The sequence below is a fragment of the Bufo gargarizans genome, chromosome 1, assembly GCF_014858855.1.
Source record: "Bufo gargarizans isolate SCDJY-AF-19 chromosome 1, ASM1485885v1, whole genome shotgun sequence".
NCBI lineage: Eukaryota > Metazoa > Chordata > Amphibia > Anura > Bufonidae > Bufo > Bufo gargarizans.
This window is the reverse complement of record NC_058080.1, coordinates 119,643,585-119,666,126: the sequence shown is the minus strand read 5'-3', so window position 1 is coordinate 119,666,126 and position 22,542 is coordinate 119,643,585. Positions and strand designations below refer to the sequence as shown.

At 43.3% G+C, this 22,542-nt stretch overlaps 1 protein-coding gene across 4 annotated transcripts in view; it reads left to right on the top strand.

Annotated features, from left to right (window-relative positions):
* Positions 1-21,406, top strand: part of DCTD (dCMP deaminase) — an 82,063-nt gene extending 60,657 nt beyond the window's left edge. For all 4 annotated transcript variants that reach the window (XM_044288512.1, XM_044288431.1, XM_044288520.1 and 1 more), the window contains 4 exons: positions 3,198-3,333; positions 9,849-9,965; positions 17,591-17,687; positions 20,733-21,406. In XM_044288512.1, the coding sequence (XP_044144447.1) occupies positions 3,198-3,333; positions 9,849-9,965; positions 17,591-17,687; positions 20,733-20,814 (432 nt within the window). In that variant the 3' untranslated portion in view covers positions 20,815-21,406. The remainder of the gene's footprint in view (positions 1-3,197; positions 3,334-9,848; positions 9,966-17,590; positions 17,688-20,732) is intronic.
* Positions 21,407-22,542: the final 1,136 nt, after the last annotated feature.

The following is a 22,542-nucleotide window of genomic DNA, read 5'->3' as shown; positions in this document are numbered from 1 at the left end:
AAATATAAACATGGTTCCTTATATTAGAACACACATTGGGGTTATTTAATAAAGGCCTGTGTTTCACACGGCAGTCTTGGTTTAAAAAAACAAAACAAAAAAACAAACAATTTATTAAATATTGCACACCTCTTAATATATTTTGTCACATCTTTCGCAGTTGGTGCGCCTGAACAGTAATCTATTCCAGCCAGGAGATGGAGTAGATTTATGGTGTAATGCATACATGATGTTAACCCCTTAAGGACACATGACTTACCGGTACGTCATGGGTTTAAAACGTGATTGCGACGCGTGTTAATCGGCGATCGCAGCAAACCATAGGTCAATTCAGACCTGCAGTTTCTGATCCCCACGGGGATCAGAAACTTTAAAATGCCCAAAATAAAGATCCCCCGCCTGCCTCCTCTTGAATATTCATTGGTGTCCAGTGGGTATACCCAGAGTGTCAGCACATTGCTGACACTCTGGTATAAACGGTTGACATCTGTGCTGTGATGTCAGACGTTTAACCCTTTCCATACCACGGGTAAGGTTCCCATGGCAACAGGACGCCTTCTCAGGCATCCTGCTGTCCATGGTGCTGAACAGATATGTGCTAAAGGCATAGATCTGTTCAAAGTGTAAGTAAAATACAGTACAGTACCCTATATAGTGTACTGTATTATACAGACATCAGACCCACTGGATCTTAAAGAACCAAGTGGGTCTGGGTCAAAAAAATGTAAAAAAAAAAAAAAAAACTTATCACGGAATAAAAATAAAATACACTACACATATTGGGTATCGCTGTGCCCGTAACGACCTGATCTATAAAACGGTCATGTTACTTTCCCCGCACGGTGAACGGCATTAAAATAAAAACTAGGAAAGATGCAAAAATCATACCCTACCCAAGATAATCGCCCCAAAACTGAAAAAACTATAGCTCTTAGACTATGGAAACACTAAAACATGATATTTTTTTGTTTCAAAAAATGAAATCATTGTGTAAAACGTAAAAAAAAAAGTATACATATTAGGTATCGACCCGCTCTATCAAAATATCACATGACCTAACCCCTTAGGTGAACACTGTCAAAAAAAAAAAAAAAAAACCTGTGTAAAAGAGCCTTTTTTTTTTTTTTTTTTGGTCATCTTGCGTCACAAAAAGTGTAATAGCAAGCGATAAAGTGATATGCACCCCAAAATAGTACCAATCAAACTGTCATATCATCCCACAAAAAAAATGAGACCCTACCTAATATAATCGGCCAAAAACTGAAAAAACTATGGCTCTCAGACTATGGAAACACTAAAACATATTTTAATAAAAAAATAAATAAAAAAAAATCATGTAAAACTTGATTTTTAAATTATGGAAATCTTACATAAATAAAAAAAATTGTATACATATTAGGTATCACTGCGTCCGTGACAACCTGCTGTATAAAAATACCACATGATCTAACCTGTCAGATGAATGTTGTAAATAACAAAAAAAGTGCCAAAAAAGCTATTTCTTGTTACCTTGAATCACAAAAAGTGTAATATAGAGCAACCAAAAATCATATGTACCTTAAACTAGTACTAACAAAACTTCCACCCTATCCCGTAGTTTCTGAAATGTGGTTTTTTTTTTAGTTTTTATTTTTTAGTTTCTACTCTAGGGAAGCATCGGGGGGCTTCAAATGGGACATGGTGTCCAAAAAAACTGTCTAGCAAAATCTGCCTTCCAAAAACTGTATGGCATTACTTTCCTTGTGTGCCCGTACAGCAGTTTACGACCACATATGGGGTGTTTCTGTAAACTACAGAATCAGGGCCATAAATTATGAGTTTTGTTTGGCTATTAACCCTTGCTTTGTAACTGGCAAAAGATATATAAAATGGAAAATCTGCCAAAAAAGTGAAATTTTGAAATTGTATCTCTATTTTCCATTAATTCTTATGGAACACCTTTGGCCACATTACAATGGTACCTTTTTTTATTTGTGCTGTCCCTCGCCGAAATTGTCCAAAAAAGACTTTTAAAACTTAGGTTAATGAGGTTCAGCAAGTGCCCAGGGGCGTCCTTACTGCAGCAAGTGCCCAGGCCTCTCGGCGATGCGCCCAGAAAACCACACCTATTTCACCCCTCTGCCCCCCCCCCCCCCTCCTTTCATTTTATTACCTCCTCCTCTCCCTCACAAATCTCGCTCCTGCGCCGCTCCACACTTGTCCTGCACCTGCGCACTGCGGTGCCCATTATGGGCAGAGGAACAGGCAGTTGGATTGCGCCTGTCCGTAGCTCGAAATCCAGCGGGCAGAAGTAACCAGCCGCTGCAGGGAAGCCAAAGAAGGGGTGGGTCGGCGCAGCAGCGTCTTTCCTCTAGCAGGCGCAAGATTTTTGAGGGAGAGGAGGAGGTAATAATAGGAAAGGACGGTGGGCCAGAGGGGGGAAATAGGTATGGTGTTCTGGGCACATTGCCGAGGGGGCTGGGCACTTGCTGCAGTAATGCCGCCTCTGGGCACTTGCCGAACCTCATTAGCATAAGTTTTAAAAGTCTGTCCGTTGCCGAGATCTTCCAAAAGAGAACAAATAAAGGTACTATTGTAATGAGGGCACAGGAGTCTATAACCTGAGCCTGTTAGACTGCCCAGATAAGATTAGGTGACAGATTCCCTTTAAACGAGTTGGGTCACGTTGCTCCAGCCCCCACCCTACCCACTTTTTGGAGCGTTGGTACCACGCTGTTATCTCTGCAGGTGTTTGGATCACTTCAGTACTGTATAACATTAGCCAGTAGCGATATATAAAATCCCATTTACACAGTCAATGTACAGTTTTTGGTGATGTATATAATATATTTAATTATATTATGGCTTCTTTTAGTATAACCACTGCATCAGAACCAAATGTAAAACTACAATCCTTTCTGCAGCACCATTGCCTCCCTGTGTAAAAAGAACTTGTATGCTGCTACCGTTATGTCCTCCTATTAAAGGGGGTATTCGCATCTCATTAATGGCTGACATCTGAATGCTAGTCTTGTACGGCAGCATGTAACTGAATTTGCTGAAATGGCATAGAAGTAAATGGGAGCTACTGTACATAAACCTTTAAAGCAAGCTACACCTTTTCTGTAGTGCACAAGTCATTGAAAGGAATGGCTTGATCTCTAGCACGATTGAGATAGAAATGCCCATTTAAACTTTTTTTTTTTTTTTTTTTTTAGGTTGGAGCATGTATTGTAAATACAGAGAACAAGATAGTTGGTATTGGTTATAATGGAATGCCTAATGGCTGTGATGATGACGTTCTTCCGTGGGCTAGAACAGCAGATGATAGGCTTGACACTAAATATCCATACGGTATGTATATATCATTGACTGCTTCAAAATGTTATTAATGACCACCTGTTGGTAGGATCAACCCAATGAAACTAGGATTACTGCCTGGTTGAGTTGCTCATGCAGATTAAAATGATACCTGATTAGTGAAAATCGGTTGCACCATTCCTGATGAAAGAAAATCTTTTCCATTCCTTCCCCTATGATGGCTCCACAAGGAGGTTGACCCTTGACCTCTGTAGGGGCAGGAACAGAGAGAAATCAGATTGCTCCCTCCCATTAGTGTTTCCAGTCGGGGCAGCAAGTCCTCCCTTATCTATGGGTGGGGGGGGTGGGGGGTGTTAGGAGGATTTTTATGCCTACTATTTTCTCTCTCAAGGTAAGGTCATTTCTAGCTTTGGTTCTCTTTACTACTTCCAGGCTCCCCCCCCCCCCCCTTTGGTGCTTCAAAATTTACGAAGTACCCAGCAATCCTGGATTGATCTGTAGGTCTGGCATAGTATGAAGACTGATTTGGATGTCTCTTCTGGTATCTGAGGACCAGGCAACCTCTCTGGACAGTGCTAACCTTCCCTCTGCTCCATCCTCTGAGCTCCCTAAAAGAGGTTATATCTTAGTCAGACAGATGGATAGATAGTACAGACCAAAAGTTTGGACACGCCTTCTCATTCAAAGAGTTTTCTTTATTTTCTAGGTTCTTCAAAGTAGCCACCTTTTTGCTTTGATTACTGCTTTGCACACTCTTGGCATTCTCTTGATGAGCTTCAAGAGGTAGTCACCTGAAATGGTCTTCCAACAGTCTTGAAGGATTTCCCAGAGATGCTTAGCACTTGTTGGGCCTTTTGCCTTCACTCTGCGGTCCAGCTCACCCCAAACCATCTCGATTGGGTTCAGGTCCGGTGACTGTGGAGGCCAGGTCATCTGGCGCAGCACGCCATCACTCTCCTTCATGGTCAAATTGACCCCAAACACACCTCCAGGCTGTGTAAGGGCTTTGTCCTGTTGAAAAATAAATGATGGTCCAACTAAACGCAAACCGGATGGAATAGCATGCCGCTGCAAGATGCTGTGGTAGCAATGCTGGTTCAGTATGCCTTCAATTTTGAATAAATCCCCAACAGTGTCACCAGCAAAGCACCCCCACACCATCACACCTCCATGCTTCACGGTGGGAACCAGGCATGTAGAGTCCATCCGTTGACCTTTTCTGCATCGCGCAGACACGGTGGTTGGAACCAAAAGATCTCAAATTTGGACTCTTCAGACCAAAGCACAGATTTCCACTGGTCTAATGTCCATTCCTTGTGTTCTTTAGCCCAAACAAGTCTCTTCTTCTTGTTGCCTGTCCTTTAAGCAGTGGTTTCCTAGCAGATATTCTACCATGAAGGCCTGAGTCACACAGTCTCCTCTTAACAGTTGTTCTAGAGATGTGTCTGCTGCTAGAACTCTGTGTGGCATTGACCTGGTCTCTAATCTGAGCTGCTGTTAACCTGCAATTTCTGAGGCTGGTGACTCAGATGAACTTATCCTCCGCAGCAGAGGTGACTCTTGGTCTTCCTTTCCTGGGCCGGTCCGCCTGTGAGCCAGTTTCTTTGTAGCGCTTGATGGTTTTTGTGACTGCACTTGGGAAAACTTTGAAAGTGTCCCCAATTTTTCGGACTGACTGACCTTCATTTCTTAAAGTAATGATGGCCACTCGTTTTTCTTAGCTGCTTTTTTTTTTTTTTTTTTTTTTTTTTTTTCTTGCCATTATACAAATTCTAACAGTCTATTCAGTAGGACTATCAGCTGTGTATCCACCTGACTTCTCCACAACGCAACTGATGGTCCCAACCCCATTTATAAGGCAAGAAATCCCACTTATTAAACCTGACAGGGCACACCTGTGAAGTGAAAACCGTTTCAGGTGACTACCTCTTGAAGCTCATCAAGAGTGTGCAAAGCAGTAATCAAAGCAAAAGGTGGCTACTTTAAAGAACCTAGAATATGACATTTTATATAAGTATATAATTCCACATGTGTTAATTTATAGTTTTGATGCCTTCAGTGTGAATCAACAATTTTCATAGTCATGAAAATAAAATCTCTCCCTCAAGAAGTCTAAAATGTTCAATATGTCTTCAAAAAAAAGGGTCAATCTTTATAATAAGCTTTTGTAAGGGCTATACAGGGAGTGCAGAATTATTAGGCAAATGAGTATTTTGACCACATCATCCTCTTTATGCATGTTGTCTTACTCCAAGCTGTATAGGCTCGAAAGCCTACTACCAATTAAGCATATTAGGTGATGTGCATCTCTGTAATGAGAAGGGGTGTGGTCTAATGACATCAACACCCTATATCAGATGTGCATAATTATTAGGCAACTTCCTTTCCTTTGGCAAAATGGGTCAAAAGAAGGACTTGACAGGCTCAGAAAAGTCAAAAATAGTGCAGAGGGATGCAGCACTCTTAAAATGGCAAAGCTTCTGAAGCGTGATCATCGAACAATCAAGCGTTTCATTCAAAATAGTCAACAGGGTCGCAAGAAGCGTGTGGAAAAACCAAGGCGCAAAATAACTGCCCATGAACTGAGAAAAGTCAAGCGTGCAGCTGCCAAGATGCCATATTTCAGAGCTGCAACATCACTGGAATGCCCAAAAGCACAAGGTGTGCAATACTCAGAGACATGGCCAAGGTAAGAAAGGCTGAAAGACGACCACCACTGAACAAGACACACAAGCTGAAACGTCAAGACTGGGCCAAGAAATATCTCAAGACTGATTTTTCTAAGGTTTTATGGACTGATGAAATGAGAGTGAGTCTTGATGGGCCAGATGGATGGGCCCGTGGCTGGATTGGTAAAGGGCAGAGAGCTCCAGTCCGACTTAGACGCCAGCAAGGTGGAGGTGGAGTACTGGTTTGGGCTGGTATCATCAAAGATGAGCTTGTGGGGCCTTTTCGGGTTGAGGATGGAGTCAAGCTCAACTCCCAGTCCTACTGCCAGTTTCTGGAAGACACCTTCTTCAAGCACTGAAAAAAGTTGCACCAAACGGATATATCACTGACTATACTAGCTGGTCATACAAGCAGATATTAAAAGCTGAGACTTTTGCCAATATATTCCTGTCAGGAAGATATCGGAGCCCATCATGCACCACGTCACGGTCACTCAGCATGGCAAGGGGTCCTACCACTGCGCTAACTCTGGTGCACTAACCATGGTGTGAACACGGTCTGAAGGTGATGAAATCCAGCTCACAGCCAAGCTTCCACACAACCGCATAGCAGGACAACTAATGCAAGTGCATGATGGGCTCCGATATCTTCCTGACAGGAATATCTTGGCAAAAGTCTCAGCTTTTAATATCTGCTTGTATGAGCAGCTAGTATAGTCAGTGATATATCCGTTTGGTGCAACTTTTTTCAGTGATTTATATAATTGTATTTTCATCCGCACAATGCTCCAGTCTGTGTAGGATGCTTCTGTGGTGCATGTGGACCGCGCTGGCGTCCTCCTTTGTACGCATTAATTGCTCGGGATGGTCGTTTGCTGAGGTCCAAATGCGGTGGGATTGCTCCCCCAATGAGAAACACGCTACAGTGTTTGGGGTTTGAGCAGCTCCCCCATACTTGCCACTGTATTTTTGTGGTCCACATGTGGGACTGCTCGCCCCAATGAGAAACGCGCTACTGTGTTTGGGGCTTGGGCAGTTCCCCCATATTGGCCACTATATAGTTCTGTGATTTTTTTTTTTTTTTTTTTTTTTTTTTACCTTTTTCAAGCAGTGGTACAGGAAGAAGTCTGCATCCTTCAAGAAAAACATGATTTTCATGCAGGACAATGCTCCATCACACGTGTCCAAGTACTCCACAGCGTGGCTGGCAAGAAAGGGTATAAAAGAAGAAAATCTAATGACATGGCCTCCTTGTTCACCTGATCTGAACCCCATTGAGAACCTGTGGTCCATCATCAAATGTGAGATTTACAAGGAGGGAAAACAGTACACCTCTCTGAACAGTGTCTGGGAGGCTGTGGTTGCTGCTGCACGCAATGTTGATGGTGAACAGATGAAAACACTGACAGAATCCATGGATGGCAGGCTTTTGAGTGTCCTTGCAAAGAAAGGTGGCTATATTGGTCACTGATTTGTTTTTGTTTTGTTTTTGCTGCTGCTTGCAGCGTTCAGCTGGCCGCCTGGCCGTGCGGAGGCGTGTGGATCCGTTCAGACTTACAATGTAAGTCAATGGGAACGGATCCGCTTGAAGATGAGCCCATATGGCTCAATTTTCAAGCGGATCCGTCCCCCATTGACTTTTACATTGAAAGTCTGAACGGATCCGCTCAGGCTACTTGCGAACTTAGAAATTTTTCTAAGTTATTAATGCAGACGGATCCGTACTGAACGGAGCCTCCGTCTGCATTAATATGAGCGGATCCGTTCAGAACGGATCCGATCAAGCGCAAGTGTGAAAGTAGCCTTAGCCGATCTTCCCTGGCATCTCTAGGGCCCCCAGTCCTAGTGTTCAACCCTTTAAGTGACCTACAATTGCTGTTTTATCTTCATCTAACTCAGATGATATGGAGGATGGAGCCTTTATTTCCAGACTGTATTATAATGATGACTTGTTATCTGGGGAGGATAAAAGAATTACTACTTTAGAGGAAATGGATTCCTTACTTGAGATCTGCCATGGGAATTGAGGTGCAAAAACCTCATACTGTACAGGACAAAAATGTTTGGGGGCTTTCAAGTAAAGAAGTCGAGATTTTTACCTATCAATGAGGCTGTTCAACACATGATTCTGGATGACTAGTTAGCTCGGGAAAGAAGACTGGGGGGGTTTATAGAGTTAGAAGTCTATTTTTATTTTAACCGTACTGAATCTAAATTGATTGCTTTTCCTAAAACAGAGAATTGTGGCAGATCTGGTTAAAAAAACAAAACCTCTTTGCCATTTGACAAGTCTTCTCAATTGACCCTATGGAATGGAAAGGTTCTTCTGTGGTTTTAAGGCTAACATAGTGATGACTTCTGTTGCCTGGTCTATATCTCTTTGGATTCTTGAGCTGAAAGATCACCTCTTTAAAAATCAAACTTCTGGAAAATACATTATTGACTTAGTTCTCCTTTTAAGTAATGCTTTTTCTTTTTTTTTTTTTTTTTTTTTTGGGTAGACGCCTGTCAAATATGTTTTTGGTTTGTGGCTAGAGATTTATATAGTTTAGCTAGGAGAGCACTATGAATCAAGTCGTAACCACTAAGGGCAAGTTATATTCTTCCTTTTCTGGGAGTATGTGTTCCATCCTGTAGAATACAAAATATTAGAGAAGGCAGCAGATAAGAAAAAAGCTTTACCAGAGGAAAGGATGGGTAAAAAGCAGTTCTTTTCGTTTCTTTAATCCTCATGGCAAGTCTAAGGCCTCATGCACACGACCGTTGTGTGCATCCGCGTCCATTCTGTCATTTTTCACAGTTTAGCGGAGGTCCCATTCGTTTCTATGGAGCTGAAAGTCCTCTTTTTTTTTTTTTTTTTTTTTTTCTTCTTCCCTTTCTAGAATAGCAATGGTCTACTTACAATCATGCCTTTTTTTTCCATTTGGCCATTCAGTGTGTAGCCTGTAATGAGACTTGTTTTTTACCTGTACCTAGTCATGTTCCTTGACAGGGGGCCAGAACTTGCATAGCAGTCAGTGATTTGGGTAGAATAGAGCAGCTGGCAGAAAAGAACTAATGCAAGTACAGATGGCACCTAAAACAATTGACAGTGGCTGACACTGCTGTCCAAATGTAGCCCTTTCAGTGAAACCACACATAAGCCTGCATCCTATATCTCCACACAGGGCTCCAATTGTGTTCAGAAGAAAGATCAAAATCTCACTTGATTTGATCATTAATTTTACAGAGGACTTCATGGATGACAATTTTTTTTCCATTTAAAATTCGGTACACTAGTGAGGATCCCGGCTGGTGGGCTTGCCTACAATGGTTTGCAGTCAACCTGACAGCCAAACAGGAGTGAGGATATTGGCAAGTGTATCGGGTTGTATTCTAGCGCTGATATACAGATGCCATTGTGAGCTCAGCCACTGAAGCAATAGGACGTTTCTCCCATGTCTGACAGATATCAGTTTTTTGTATTTATTTTTAAGATTTAACTGGTGCTGACATAGTAACCCCTTTACAGGGAGAATACAGCCCCCGAGAGAGGTTGTACATCAGTATAAACCTTAATGCAGAGCTGATTTGGATTTGCTTAGACCCAGCAACTTGCGCAGTCACTCTGCTCCTGGGACCGAAGCAGAATGCACGATGCAGCTTCACTGATCAGTATACACAGTGCACATTAAGCACCGTGTATGTAGCAATCGGGAAGGTAAAGATGGTAAAAACAAAACGACTTGCCTTCTCTATGGGGAGCCCTGCAGTCACTGACTTGCTACATGCTAATTGTGCAGCTGTGGTCTCTGAGGTCAGCAAGTAGTTAACTTTTTTAAATTTTATTTTTAATCCCATTTTTCGTGGTAACTGTATAGTAACTTTCTTTCCCTCTAGTTTGTCATGCAGAACTGAATGCCATTATGAACAAAAACTCTGCCGATGTCAAAGGCTGCACCATGTACATAGCTCTATTTCCATGTAATGAATGCGCTAAGCTCATCATTCAGGCAGGTAAGTCATTCTGTTTTATTTTTTTATTAAATTCTACATAGCATTGTGATTTATAGATTACTTGAGAAGAGACATGATCCATGCCATAATAGTATAGGTTAGGCAGGAGTTTGCAGAAAGCTTGTGCCATGATTGCCTAGACCCTTCCACTGTGCCCATTAGAACAGGATGTCCGCTCTTCCCTCTCCCGTTAGTCACGGCTGCAGGAGTACTTTTCGATGTTCGTTTCCACTCTCTGCAGTCCCTGCCTTCTTCCAGCCTCCTTGGCAATGTCCTCAGGAGTGGCCCCAAGTTGAATCCATTCATTGTCACAGTGGGTACACACTTGGATGTGCTACTCACAGCTGCTGCTCTCCGCTAACTAAAGCCATTGGAAAATCCTCCCCTCTGAAGCTTAACCCTTATATGCAGTCACACGCGGCAGATTTTTTTATTTATTAATTTTTAATTTTGCAGAGATTTCAGCTACTGAAAATTTGTTCCTTCTGGGTTGTTTTGGTCGCAAGCGCATTGAAAATTTTCTATTCATCAGATGATCAGAGTGGAACTTGCAGAAATCTGTCATGAAAATTTCTGTAACAAAATTGGCGCACCTGAGTGCAATGTTATCCTAAAGGGAAACGCAAATGGGAATTCCCTCTTTGATCACTGTGATGCAGTGTAGACGCATACCTTGTTATCAAAGCAGGTGGTGGATCGGAGCGTTGCAGGATGCACAGGTTTCCTCACTTCACTGCCCGCTCGACCAGTACAGCTAGTTTGAGAAAGCAGTATGCAGAGCCCCAAGAGTGCGGTTTGTGGGCCGCTGAAAGTGCCCATTGGCTTATGCTGTAAAGAGCTTGCTACTTTGGACAGTGACGTTTTGTTAGTCTCCTGACACAATGCTGGTGTGCCTGTCTAATCTGAACTGCTACTGGGACCTAGGATCAGTACAATACTCCTGCAGTGCCACCACAGGACAACTAATGCATTACACATTGAACGCAGTAATACTCAAGAGCAGCTACTCCCTGCCATTGACATACTTTTTTTATATACGTTTTTGTGAAAAATAAACTTAAAAATGGATTAAGCAGCCATACTAGTCAAGGGAAAAAAAGGGGGTTATCTCAGAGTTTTCACAAGTGCAGAGACTTACAGACTAAGGCCTCCTGCACACGATCGTATGGTGTGTTTTTTATTTTTTTTAATTTGATGGAGCCACGGAACATGATTTGCAGGCAATAATAGTACAAGTTCTAGTTTTCAACAGAAACGGAATGCATACGGAGTACATTATTATTTTTTTTTTGGGCGGAACCATTGAAATAAATGGTTCCGTATACGGAATGCAAAAAACCGACCGTAAACGGGGGGAAAAAGGAGAAAATAAAAACTGTTGTGTGCAGGAGGCCTAAAGATGGCATGGCTCACCCGCTAAAGGTTTCTCCACTTGTAACGCAAACACCTGCCCGCGGCGACCAGACATAATTCTGATTATTTCATCCCTCAGATGCTGCAGCAGATGGCAGGAGCAGCATCTGAGTAGATAGGATAGGGTGGATCCATCTCTTCTCAGATTGCCTCCCCCCATCCTTGTGCAGTTAAATTGTGGGGTCCCAATTGGTTGTTATGGCAGACTTGTGGGTCTCCCAGGCCTGCAATTGTATTTCTATTAAAGCAGGGCTTTATAGGAAGACCTCACAAGCTTTATTGACAGTAATAATTATTTCATTCTGTAGTATAAATGATCTAACATTGCATGTTCAACTTTCCTAGGGGGACTAAAAAAAAAAAACTTTTTTTTTTTTTTTTTTTTTTTTTGTTTCCTTATATATGTAAGGCTACTTTCACACTTGCGGCAGGACTGCTGCTCCGTCCCCATTGACTATAATGGGGGCGGAGCTCCAGCGCAGCAGGGCAGTGCACAGCGAAGGGCCACGGACTAAAAGTCCTGCATGTCTGATTTCTTAGTCCAGTGGCCTCTCACCACGAACTGCCGTACTGCGCTGGAGCGCCGCCCTGTCCCCATCATAGTCGATGGGGGCGGCAAGGCGGAAGGACTGATCCGACAGGGTGAACAGCCTGTCGGATCAGTTCTGCCGCAAGTGTGAAAGTACCCTAAAACTCCCTTTTTCCTAATGTACCTAAACCTAATTGGTATTACCATGCCTGATATATTTAAAAGTATTTATCCTGCAAAGTGAAATTGCGGACAAGAATAGGCATATTCTATTAGTGGCGGCGATGTGCGGTCCGCAAAATGCAGAACACACATTACCATTGCAGTGTCCGTGTTTTGCAGATCCGTGGATTCGCAAAACATGTTACGGACATGTGAATGGACCCTAACTGCATCAATATGGAGTGGCATGGAGGCGATCAGTCTGTGGCACTGCTGAGGTGTTATGGAAGCCAAGGTTGCTTTGATAGCGGCCTTCAGCTCATCTGCATTGTTGGTGTCTTTAGTCTTGCTCTTGACAATACTTCTTCAGATTCCACATGCGGTTTAGGTCAGGCGTTTGCCGGCCAGTCATGCACAGTGACACCAGGTTATTAAACCAGGTATTGGTATTTTTTGGCAAGTCCAGCTGGAAAGTGAAATCAGTATCTCCATAAAGCTTGTCAGCAGAGAGAAGCTTGAAGTACTCTAAAGTAGATGACTGCACTGACTTTGTACTTGATATAACACGGTGAACAAACACCAGCAGATGGCATGGCTCCTCAAACTGTGGACATTTCATACTAGACCTCAAGCAACTTGGACTGTGCGCCCTTCCACTCTTGCTCCAGACTCTGGGACATTGGTTACCAAATGAAATGCTAAATTTACTTTCATCTGAAAACAGGCCTTTTTGGACCACTGAGCAACAGTCCAGTGTTTTTTGTTTTTTTTTGTTTTTTTTCTCTCTGATTTTGTCAATGGGTCATGAGTAGCTTGATACAAGGAATGGGACAGTTGTAGCCTGTGTCTTGGATACTTCTGTGTGTAGTGGCTCTTGAAGCACTAACTCCAGCCATAGTCCTCTTTTTGTGACTCTCTCCCAAATTCTTGAATGGCCTTTTCTTCACAATCCGTTCAAAGCCACAGTTATCCCTGTTGGTTGTGCGCTTTTTTCTAGCACGCTCTTTCTTCCTCAACGTTCCATTAAAATGCTTGGATACAGTATCCTGTGAACAGCCAGCTTTTTTAGCAATGATATTTTGTGGCTTACCCTCTTTGTGGAGGGTGTCTGACTGTCAAGTCAGTAGTAGTGTTGAGCGAACTTCTGTTTTCCAGTTCGGCGTACAAGGTTCAGGTTATGTAACAATAACGTTTTGGATTCCGCTACCACAGACCATAACTTGTATTCCGTGGTAACAGAATTCTTGGATAACCCGAACTAGGGTTGTTTCGATACCATAAAGTATTGCAATACTTGATACCATTCGATACCTTGCGAAAAAATAAAACTCCCCAAAAAGCTGCATGCATTCTGAATTTTATGTAACGTCTGGCCTGTAATAGAACAGTTCGACCCTATTTTTTTGTGGGGGTTGGTGACTAAAAAAGGTGAATCGCACAGGTTTTGTTTGTTACGGCACTCGCGCATGGGATTTTATTTTATATTTTACTAGTAGTTTGGACTCTTCTGACGTGGGGGTGTGTGTGTATGTATGTATGTATGTATGTATGTATGTATGTCTTGTCCTATTCTCCCTCATAGCGCTCTATTAGGGTGAATAGGACCTCACTCTCCCTGCTGCCCTTTGCATAGTACACACAGCAGCAGGAAGCTCACCATGGCAGCCAGGGCTTCAGTAGCATCCTGACTGCCATGGTAACTGATCAGAGCCCCAGGAGCTGGGCCTCCGATCGGAACTGCCACTAATGAGGGGACCCTGTGGCCACTGTCACCAATGATTTTAATACTGGGGGGAAGTTGAGGGGGTGCACTGTGCCACCAATGATTTTAATATTGGGGGGGGGGGGGGGGGGGGGGGGCGGCGGCGGCGCAATGATAATATAAAAGAGGACCTTTCATCTGGCAAAAAATTCTGAAACAAGTATCATATGTACAGCGGCGCCCAGGTATCTCACTGCACTTACTCTTATCCCTGGACGCTGCTCTGTCCTCCCGCTATGTCCTTTGGGGACTTGGTTATACTGGGCAGAGACTACCCTTGTTCTACCGTGCGTCTCCTTCTCCCAGGCTGTAGCGCTGGCCAATCGCAGAGCTCACAGCCTGGGAGAGAAAAAACTCCCTGGCTGTGAGCGCTGCGATTGGCCATCGCTACAGCCTGGGAGAAGGAGACACCCAGGAGAACAGGGGCAGTCTCCGCCCAGTAACAAAGTCCCCGAAGATGCCTGAGGTCATAGCGGGAGAACGGAGCAGCACCCAGGTATAATAGTAAGTGCAGTGAGATCCCTGGGTGCCGCTGTACATATCATGATACTTGTTTTAGAAATTTTTGCCAGATGAAAGGGAGTGGACTCCCTCTGTCTCCATTCAGCACCCCGGAAATGCGATCGCAGGGTGCTGATGTGTGTGACGCCTACCTGGCTTCCGATGAGGGCCACGAGCCTGGCTGCAGTGATTTCCAGCAGGCTGCGCCTCTCTGGCGCAGCCTTATGGTCAGTGTTAAAATAGCATTGCCATTAAAATGTAGTGCACTATATAGATAATTGCTTTTAAAATGTAATCAAGATACTGTTATAGTCCCCTTGTGGGTTTTCAATGAAAAAAAATTGCAAAAAAAATCTCCCCCATATGTTTGGTATTGCCATGTCCATAATGACCCGGACTACATAAATATTACATAAATTATCCCCTACGGTGAATGCCGTTAAGACACAGAATTGCTCATTTGTTCTTGGTTGCCACAGAAAAAAAGCGTAATAACAAGCTATCAAAAAGCTCCATTTACTCCAAAACAAGACCAATGAAAAATAAGTCGTCCCGCAAAATTCAAGCCCTCACACAACTCCATAAAAAAGAAAAGTTATGGGAAGCGGCAATGATAAATCTTTTTTTTTTTTTTTTTTTTTTTAAAAAGGGTTTTATTGCGAAGAAAGTAGTAAAGCTTAAAAAAATTATATATGGTATCACTGTAATCGTACTGACCCAGAAAATAAAGATATGTTATGTATACTGGAAAATGAACGCCGTTAAATTTATAACTTAAAAATGCAGTGGCAGTATTGCTCCCAGAAAGAGTTAATAACTTAATTAACGTTATGTGTACCCCAAAATAGCTTCATTAAAAACAACTTGTCCCGCAAAAACACAAGCCCTCATAAAGCTATATAGACGGAAAAATAAAAGTTAGCTCTTGGAAAGCGATGATGGGGGGGGGTGGAGGAAGAAAAACGCTTGGTCATAAAGGCCCAAACAGGCTTGGTCGCTAAGGGGTTAAGGTGTTTTATGTTGATTAGAATGTGACACCATGAGTCTACAATATTGACCTCTTTCACAATGTTCTAATTTTTTTTAGGTACTAACATCTCGGTTTTCATTGGTTGTAAGCCACAATCTTCAACATTAAAATAAACACTTGATTATAGATCACTCTTTATGAAATGAATCTGAGTTTCACTTTTTTTTTTTTTTTTTTTTTTTTTTTTTTCTGTAGTAAAAAAAAAATTCGATGTGCTAATTTATTGAGATGCACCTGTAGATCAGATCCATGTTGCTACCAGTTTTGGTATCTAAGTAATGTGAATAGCCTTAAAGTAAGAGAACCACTAAATCGTACACATACACTTTCCCTCTGACCGCCTATCTACTAACTTGTTTCGCCGAGATCCCCGAGTCAGTCAGCCGGCGCATGCGCACTGCGATGCCCATTCCTTGTACGGCATCACAATAATTAATGCGCCGGCTAACGGCGCAAAGCCGGCGCATGCGCATTAATTACCTTGATGCCGTACAAGGAATGGGCATCGCAGTGCGCATGCGCCGGCTGACTGACTCGGGGATCTCGGCGAAACAAGCTAGTAGATAGGCGGTCAGAGGGAAAGGATGGGCAGGCGGAGGGAAGGAAGGGGGGGGGGGGGCTGAGATAGCAGGGCACCTACAAGGGTAACGCCGCCCCTCGTAGGTGCACTTGCGAGCCCTTATTTGCATATGTTGCAAAGATGTTTTTTGACTGTTTTTAAAAGTCCCGGATTGATGCTAAAGGTAACGTTTTTATTAACTGTAAGCATGCTAGAAAGCTATGGGAAGGGTTAAAAACGTGAAATGCTGATGACAGACTCCCTTTAAATGGTGCCATTAAAGGGGTTGTCTCACTTCAGCAAATAGCATTTATTTACAAGGCACTTACTAATATGTTGTTGTTATCCATATTGCCTCCTTTGCTGGCTGGATTCATTTTTCCATCACATTATACACTAGGGATCGACCGATATAGATTTTTTTTTTTTTTTTTTTTATAACTTTTAGCCCCCTTAGGGACTAGAACCCTTGTCCTATTCACCCTGATAGAGATCTATCAGGGTGAATAGGAGCTCACACTGTCCCTGCTGCTCTGTGCTTTGTGCACACAGCAGCATGGAGCTTACTATGGCATCCAGGGCTTCAATAGCGTCCTGGCTGCCATGGTAACCGATCGGAGCCCCAGCATTACACTGCTGGGGCTCCGATCGGAGGAGCAGGGTAGAGGGGATCCTGGGGGGGGGGCATGGGTGGGGGGGCGCACTGCGCCACCTATGATTTTAATACTGAGGTGGGGGGGCTCACTGCACCACCAATGAAGATAAATCTCTCATTCATATACAGGAGGCGGGAGCTGGCTGCAGAATCACATAGCTGGCTCCCGACCTCTGAGCGGTAGCTACGATCCGCGGCACCTGAGGGGTTAACTACCGCGGATCGCAGCTACCGCTCAGAGGTCGGGAGCCGGCTATGTGATACTGCGCAGCCAGCTCCCGCCTCCTGTATATGAATAAATGAGAGATTTCTCTTCATTGGTGGCGCAGTGGCCACAGCCCCTCCCCTTCTCTTGTCCCCTGTCCTTTCATTGGCGGCAGCAGCAGCACAGGGGGAGGGAGACACTGCTTCCTTCTCCCCTGTGCTGCTAAGGGGAACACGGAGATCGCTGTCGGCAGCGCAATCTGTGTTCCCCATACGCTATCGGAATATCGGCAAAATAGATGCCGATACCGGTAAAAATCCTGAATATCGGCCGATAATCGGTTGATCCCTATCATACACTGCTTGTTTCCATGGTTACAGACCACCCTGCAATCAGTCAGTGGTGGTCATTCTTATAAATTATTAATTTTTTTTTATAGTGAGCAAGCACGACCACCAGTGATGGATTGCAGGGTGGTCGTAACCATGGAAACGAGCAGTGTATAATGTGATGGAAAAATGAATCCAGCCAACAAAGGATAATAATACATTAGTAAGGGGCTTGCATTAACTTTCTCTACATGATAAATGCCACTGGCTGATGAGACAACCCCTGTTAAATGGGCACAAAAAGCCCTCATAAGGCTACATGTAAAGACAAGTTTTCCCTATGTGAAAACTGGGAGTAGAAAAAAAAAATTGTGTACAGCAGGAAGGTGTTAAGCCCCCTCTAGTTGCTGGTTTGTTTTAAGTGATAAATGTACTGATGATCTTTAGGCTTCTTGTCTCCTGAAATGAATGTATTCATAGGTATTAAAGATGTGATATACATGTCAGACAAGTATCATGACACTCCAGAAATGAAAGCTTCAAGACGCCTGCTTGATCTTGCTGGGATCAAATACACGTAAGACCAAAATGTTTTTCTATACTGTTTACTATGATAACTGAAGTTTGTCAGACTGTATATTGCATAGTTGTAAAATGACTGTGTAAGGCCGAATGCACACGGCCGTGATCGTTCTGTGGTAGCCCGGCCTGGCATCCTGCTGACAGCAGGAGCGCATGGCGTCATTGGTTGCTATGATGCCGTGCGCTTCATGCTGCCGCTGCACTACAGTAATACACTCGTATGATCTATAGGAGTGTATTACTGTAGTGCAGCGGCGGCATGAAGCGCACGGCGTCATAGCAACCAATGACGCCATGCGCTCCTGCTGTCAGCAGGATGCCAGGCCGGGATACCACGGTCCGCTCACGGCCATGTGCATTCAGCCTAATCCTGTAAACACTGAAGGATTAGTCTGGTGACTTGTCAGTGACAGGAGGAATGTGTAGAAAAATATTTATTTATTTTTTATTTATTTCCCCCCCCCCCCCCCCCTCATTTTGTTTACAATTCAGTACAGTGCAAAATCTGATTTCTTTTTGACCCCTATTTAAAAAAAAAATTAAAAAAAAATCCCTAATCTTCCTCACATTCCATTAATGTATATCTCTAATGGAAGGCTATGATATATTCCACTGTGTAGGCATACCACGCTGTATACTTATAGAGATTTTGGAGCCTTGCATTGGGAAATACCCCTGAAGTCTAACATTGATGTGTACAAATGAGATACGAATAGACCCTAAGGGGCCTTGTACACAGGCCAGTTTCAGACCAGATTGGGCTGCTGCAAACTGCATGTTAAATGTGCCATCGTTAATATGAGCCTTCAGTTCCCATATCATTTATTCGTTGTCGGCAGCACATTTGTGTCATTAGGGAGTGTGCTGCCGACAATAGTGACCTAAAGACTATGTAAAGAAATGGCATAAGCTGACGCAAGCATTTGCTTGTTTGTTGGCTGATCGCTGCCATGCTAACAAGAGCCCATGATCAGAAATGAGCGTCCTTATGATTGATCTGCCCTTGTCAAAGGGCTTAAACTTAGCCATTTACTGTGTGTTTGATTGTTTTATAGAGGGTATACGCAGTGGTGTAACTAGTGTTATGGGCCCCAGTGCAAACTTTGCTCGATCGGCCGCTCCATCCTCAATGCGCCTGCGCTGATGACGTCACATCTACACCCGACGCAGGCGCATTGAGGATGGAGCGGCCGAGCGAGCGGCCGCCTCTCAGTGCGCCTGCGGCGATTGAAGACTGGTACGGCCGCGGCGCAGGCGCCAGATTTTGAATGCAAACAGGCAGGACCAGCAGAGAACGATTCCGTTCCCTGGCTCTGTCAATCACAAAGCGGAGGGGGCGTCTTTAGGATCGGAGGATGCGGCTGCTACCAGCAAGTAGCCGCCCTACTTGCTGGTAGCAAGGTAATTTGCATATTTTAAAAGCATGTTTTTAACAAAATCTACAGGACCAAAATGATTGATTAGATCATGTAGCCATAAATCGCAGTGTAGGGATTATAAGTAAGCAAGAAAGAAAGAAAGGTTTAGTGGGGTGACAGAAGCCCTTTAAGCGTTCCTCCCACAGCCAGCTGTGCCATGTGCGGCGAGAAGGGGGTGCCCTGGAGCTCAGAAGAAAAGTGAAGCAGGGAGCGAAGGCGGCTCTCTGCTTCACTCTGGAGACTAGACCCCCCCCCCACCCCCGGCAGTGACGAGAACTGCTGGGTGAGCACATGCCCCACTACCTCTGCAACCCCCATTGTACATGTTTTAAGAGCTCTCTGATGGGACCCGGTATTGTCACTATACTTCATGCTTGGGCCCCGTCTGAGTGCTCCCATTACATGTAAGTGCAGTGGGCCCTCTCCCTCCGCCGGTTGTGGTCGCACCCTCTGCGACTGATTGTTAAGCCCCTGGGGATACGTGAGAACAGATCAGACTATCAGTTTATTGCATTGAAGGCCAACTTTTTTTTTTTTTTTTTTTTACACAAGTATACTTAAAGGGGTTCTCCGAGAATTAAGAAAATGTAACTGGTTAAATATTACTTTATTATAAATATATTCTTAAATTCCTTTCATGAGTTATAATGGCTCGTTTTGTCTGGGGAGCAATCGGGGGGAAACAAAATGGCCGCTGTCCCATTAGTTCATACAAAACCTGTCCTGATCACACATGAGGACAAGTTAATTTACAACACTGAGGTAAAGAGCTGCCTCCTCCTCCTCCTCCTCTCCTACTTGTTGGGGATTATGATCGTGAATACAGATAAGAACTTTAGCTGACTCTTTGAGGAATTTAGTTCATGGGGAGACATGACTTGGAGAAGACGGACAGGGCAGACTGGTAATGTGGGTCTGTGGTAATGGAGACTGCATACAAGTGTTGCTGCTCATTAGCCACACCTCGCCCTTCACTCATGTCTCCTCATCTTCTCAATTCCCACAGAAATTCACCTATATTTAGAATCGTGATTCCTGTCGAGCAGAGAGGAGTTGAGGCAACTCTCTATGGCTCATTGTGGTGAAGTAACTTGTCGTCCTGTGTGATTAGGACAGGTTTTGTGTATACTGATAGGACGGAGGCCATTTTATTTCTCCTAATGACTGCTTCCTAGACAAAACAAGCCATTCTAAGTAATAAAACCCATTTGTGAATATACTTATTATATAATAAGTATTTAAATTTTTTAATTCCCGGAGAAACCCTTTAATTTAACTTCAGCAAAGAGAATAGGGAAGGCGCATGTCATGTTGCACAAAAGGAAAAAAACTTTAGGAATGAAACCAAGTCCTGGAGCTCAGTTGTTAGAAATGTTTTCTTTTCCTGATAATTTATGATCTCCGTTAGCTGAAAAACACACAGCCTCAGCAACTCCATGTGTCTTTTTGTTTCAGTCTACCCCTTCTAAGGATTCTCTCTGCATGGGGCACTATAATTGGCTTCTCTGGAGAGAGCATGAAGTCTAAGCAATGTATTCCTCTCCCTCCTCCTTTCTCTTCTCATTCGACTGATGGAAAGCACGTTTCAGCACATAACTAACCTATATATTTTATATTTTAAGGAATTTTGTACCAAAGATGAAAAAAATAGTCATTGACTTTGATTCAATCAATAACACCAGGAGGACTCCTGAAGACTTGTAGAATCGTTTCGATGACAACCAATGAAAAGTTACTTCTGGTGATGAAGAAATGTCTCTAAAGACCAGTAAATACTTGCTTAACAGTTCTGTTCCACCTACTGACAGGCCTAAAGATGTGACAAATGGTTTTGTTACTTGGCTGCAGTGATGGTACTAGTATTGCTTCTTTACTTGGCATTCTCTGGACTGACTTGTCTGTAGTCTTCTCTCTGTAAAAAGTATATCCTATTTTTAAATGTTTTTATTAGGTGTACAAGGCATAGATTTCTGGGATTTTGGGTAGATCTGTTCTTAAAGGGTTGGGCTCGTTGCTAGGAAATGCCACCAACGTCAGATTGCACTCGCTTGGCTCTTTTCGGAACTCCCATAGAAATGAATGAAGAATGTGGAGCTCTCCCCTTTTTGCTTTGGGAGCCCCGTTCTAAAGAGAGGTGCAGCTCCCACCAATATTGTAGCAGTGTGCCGTCAATGTGTGGGATGGGTCAAGCCCTTTACTCTCTATTCCCTCTAATATGTCTTTAATTGTGTTGGATTTTACTACTTTTTGTATTCTTTAATATGTTGCTAATAAACTTGTATGATTATTCCTTGTGGATTTTGTTAATTTTCTTTCTGTCACTGAGCATTATAGCTTGCAATCCAGTATATCTTTTAGATTAATGGAAGAGCCTGATACAACTGGGAAATGGTGACTGTCTTATCTTCAGTTATTAGATTATGATGTGCAGATTGAAATATTCCACTGGAATGGACTCATCGCGGCCTGTAACTCTTGATCTAGAATATTTATTTATTACATTTTTTTTTTTCTGGAGAAATGACTGAATTTCACATAAGAGGAGCGCCCGATACATAAGAGGAAGCGCTAATCAGGTAATCCTGGCGTCCCATGCTGGATTCAGAGCATTCTTCAGCCCAGTTCAAGCCTGCCTTAGGATCTTTGCGGGGTTCTTCCAGATCCAAGGCCGTAAGAGATATCCCAGTATGGAGAGCTCTGGGGAGAACCCAAGAGACCCAGTTACCCCTGCACCTGTGGCATGAATGAGGGTATAGGTCTATCTTCAATGTAATGGACTTTTTGGGGGGATTGTTATTTTATCCTGGCCGTGTGTTTGTGTTTAAAATTTTCTTGGATTTTTTTTTTTTTTTTTTTTTTTTATCTAAACCTAAAAAAGCGACTGCTAAAGCGCACCATAAAGAATGTGGCCTCTGTAAAACAAAGCTAGATTCCGCTTATACTAAATAGTTATTTAGAGCATGCATTGAAAATACCATTGCTGAAGAATCCCCGGGTATGGTTGGCTGCATGAAGGAAATGATTAGGGAAGAAGTCAATAGTACCTTGCTATCTAGAAAAGAACACCGTCACCATAGACAGAGGTTCTAGAGCAGGCATTCTCAAACTGCGGCCCTCCAGCTGTTGTAAAACTACAACTCCCACAATGCCCTGCTGTAGGCTGTTCGGGCATGCTGGGAGTTGTAGTTTTGCAACAGCTGGAAGGCCGCAGTTTGAGGATGCCTGTTCTAGAGAAAAGTCTGCTTTAACTTTGCAAGGTTCTGATGAATTCCTAGAAAGCAGAAAAGATACAGCTTCATTCAAGATGTAGATCAGCTTGTTAGAGAAGCCATAATTTTGAAGATGCTGAAGTCTATCCAATCTATACAGGACATCGTTTGAGGGGCTACAAACAAAATATATTTTTTTTTTTATCCATAAAAATATCGAGGC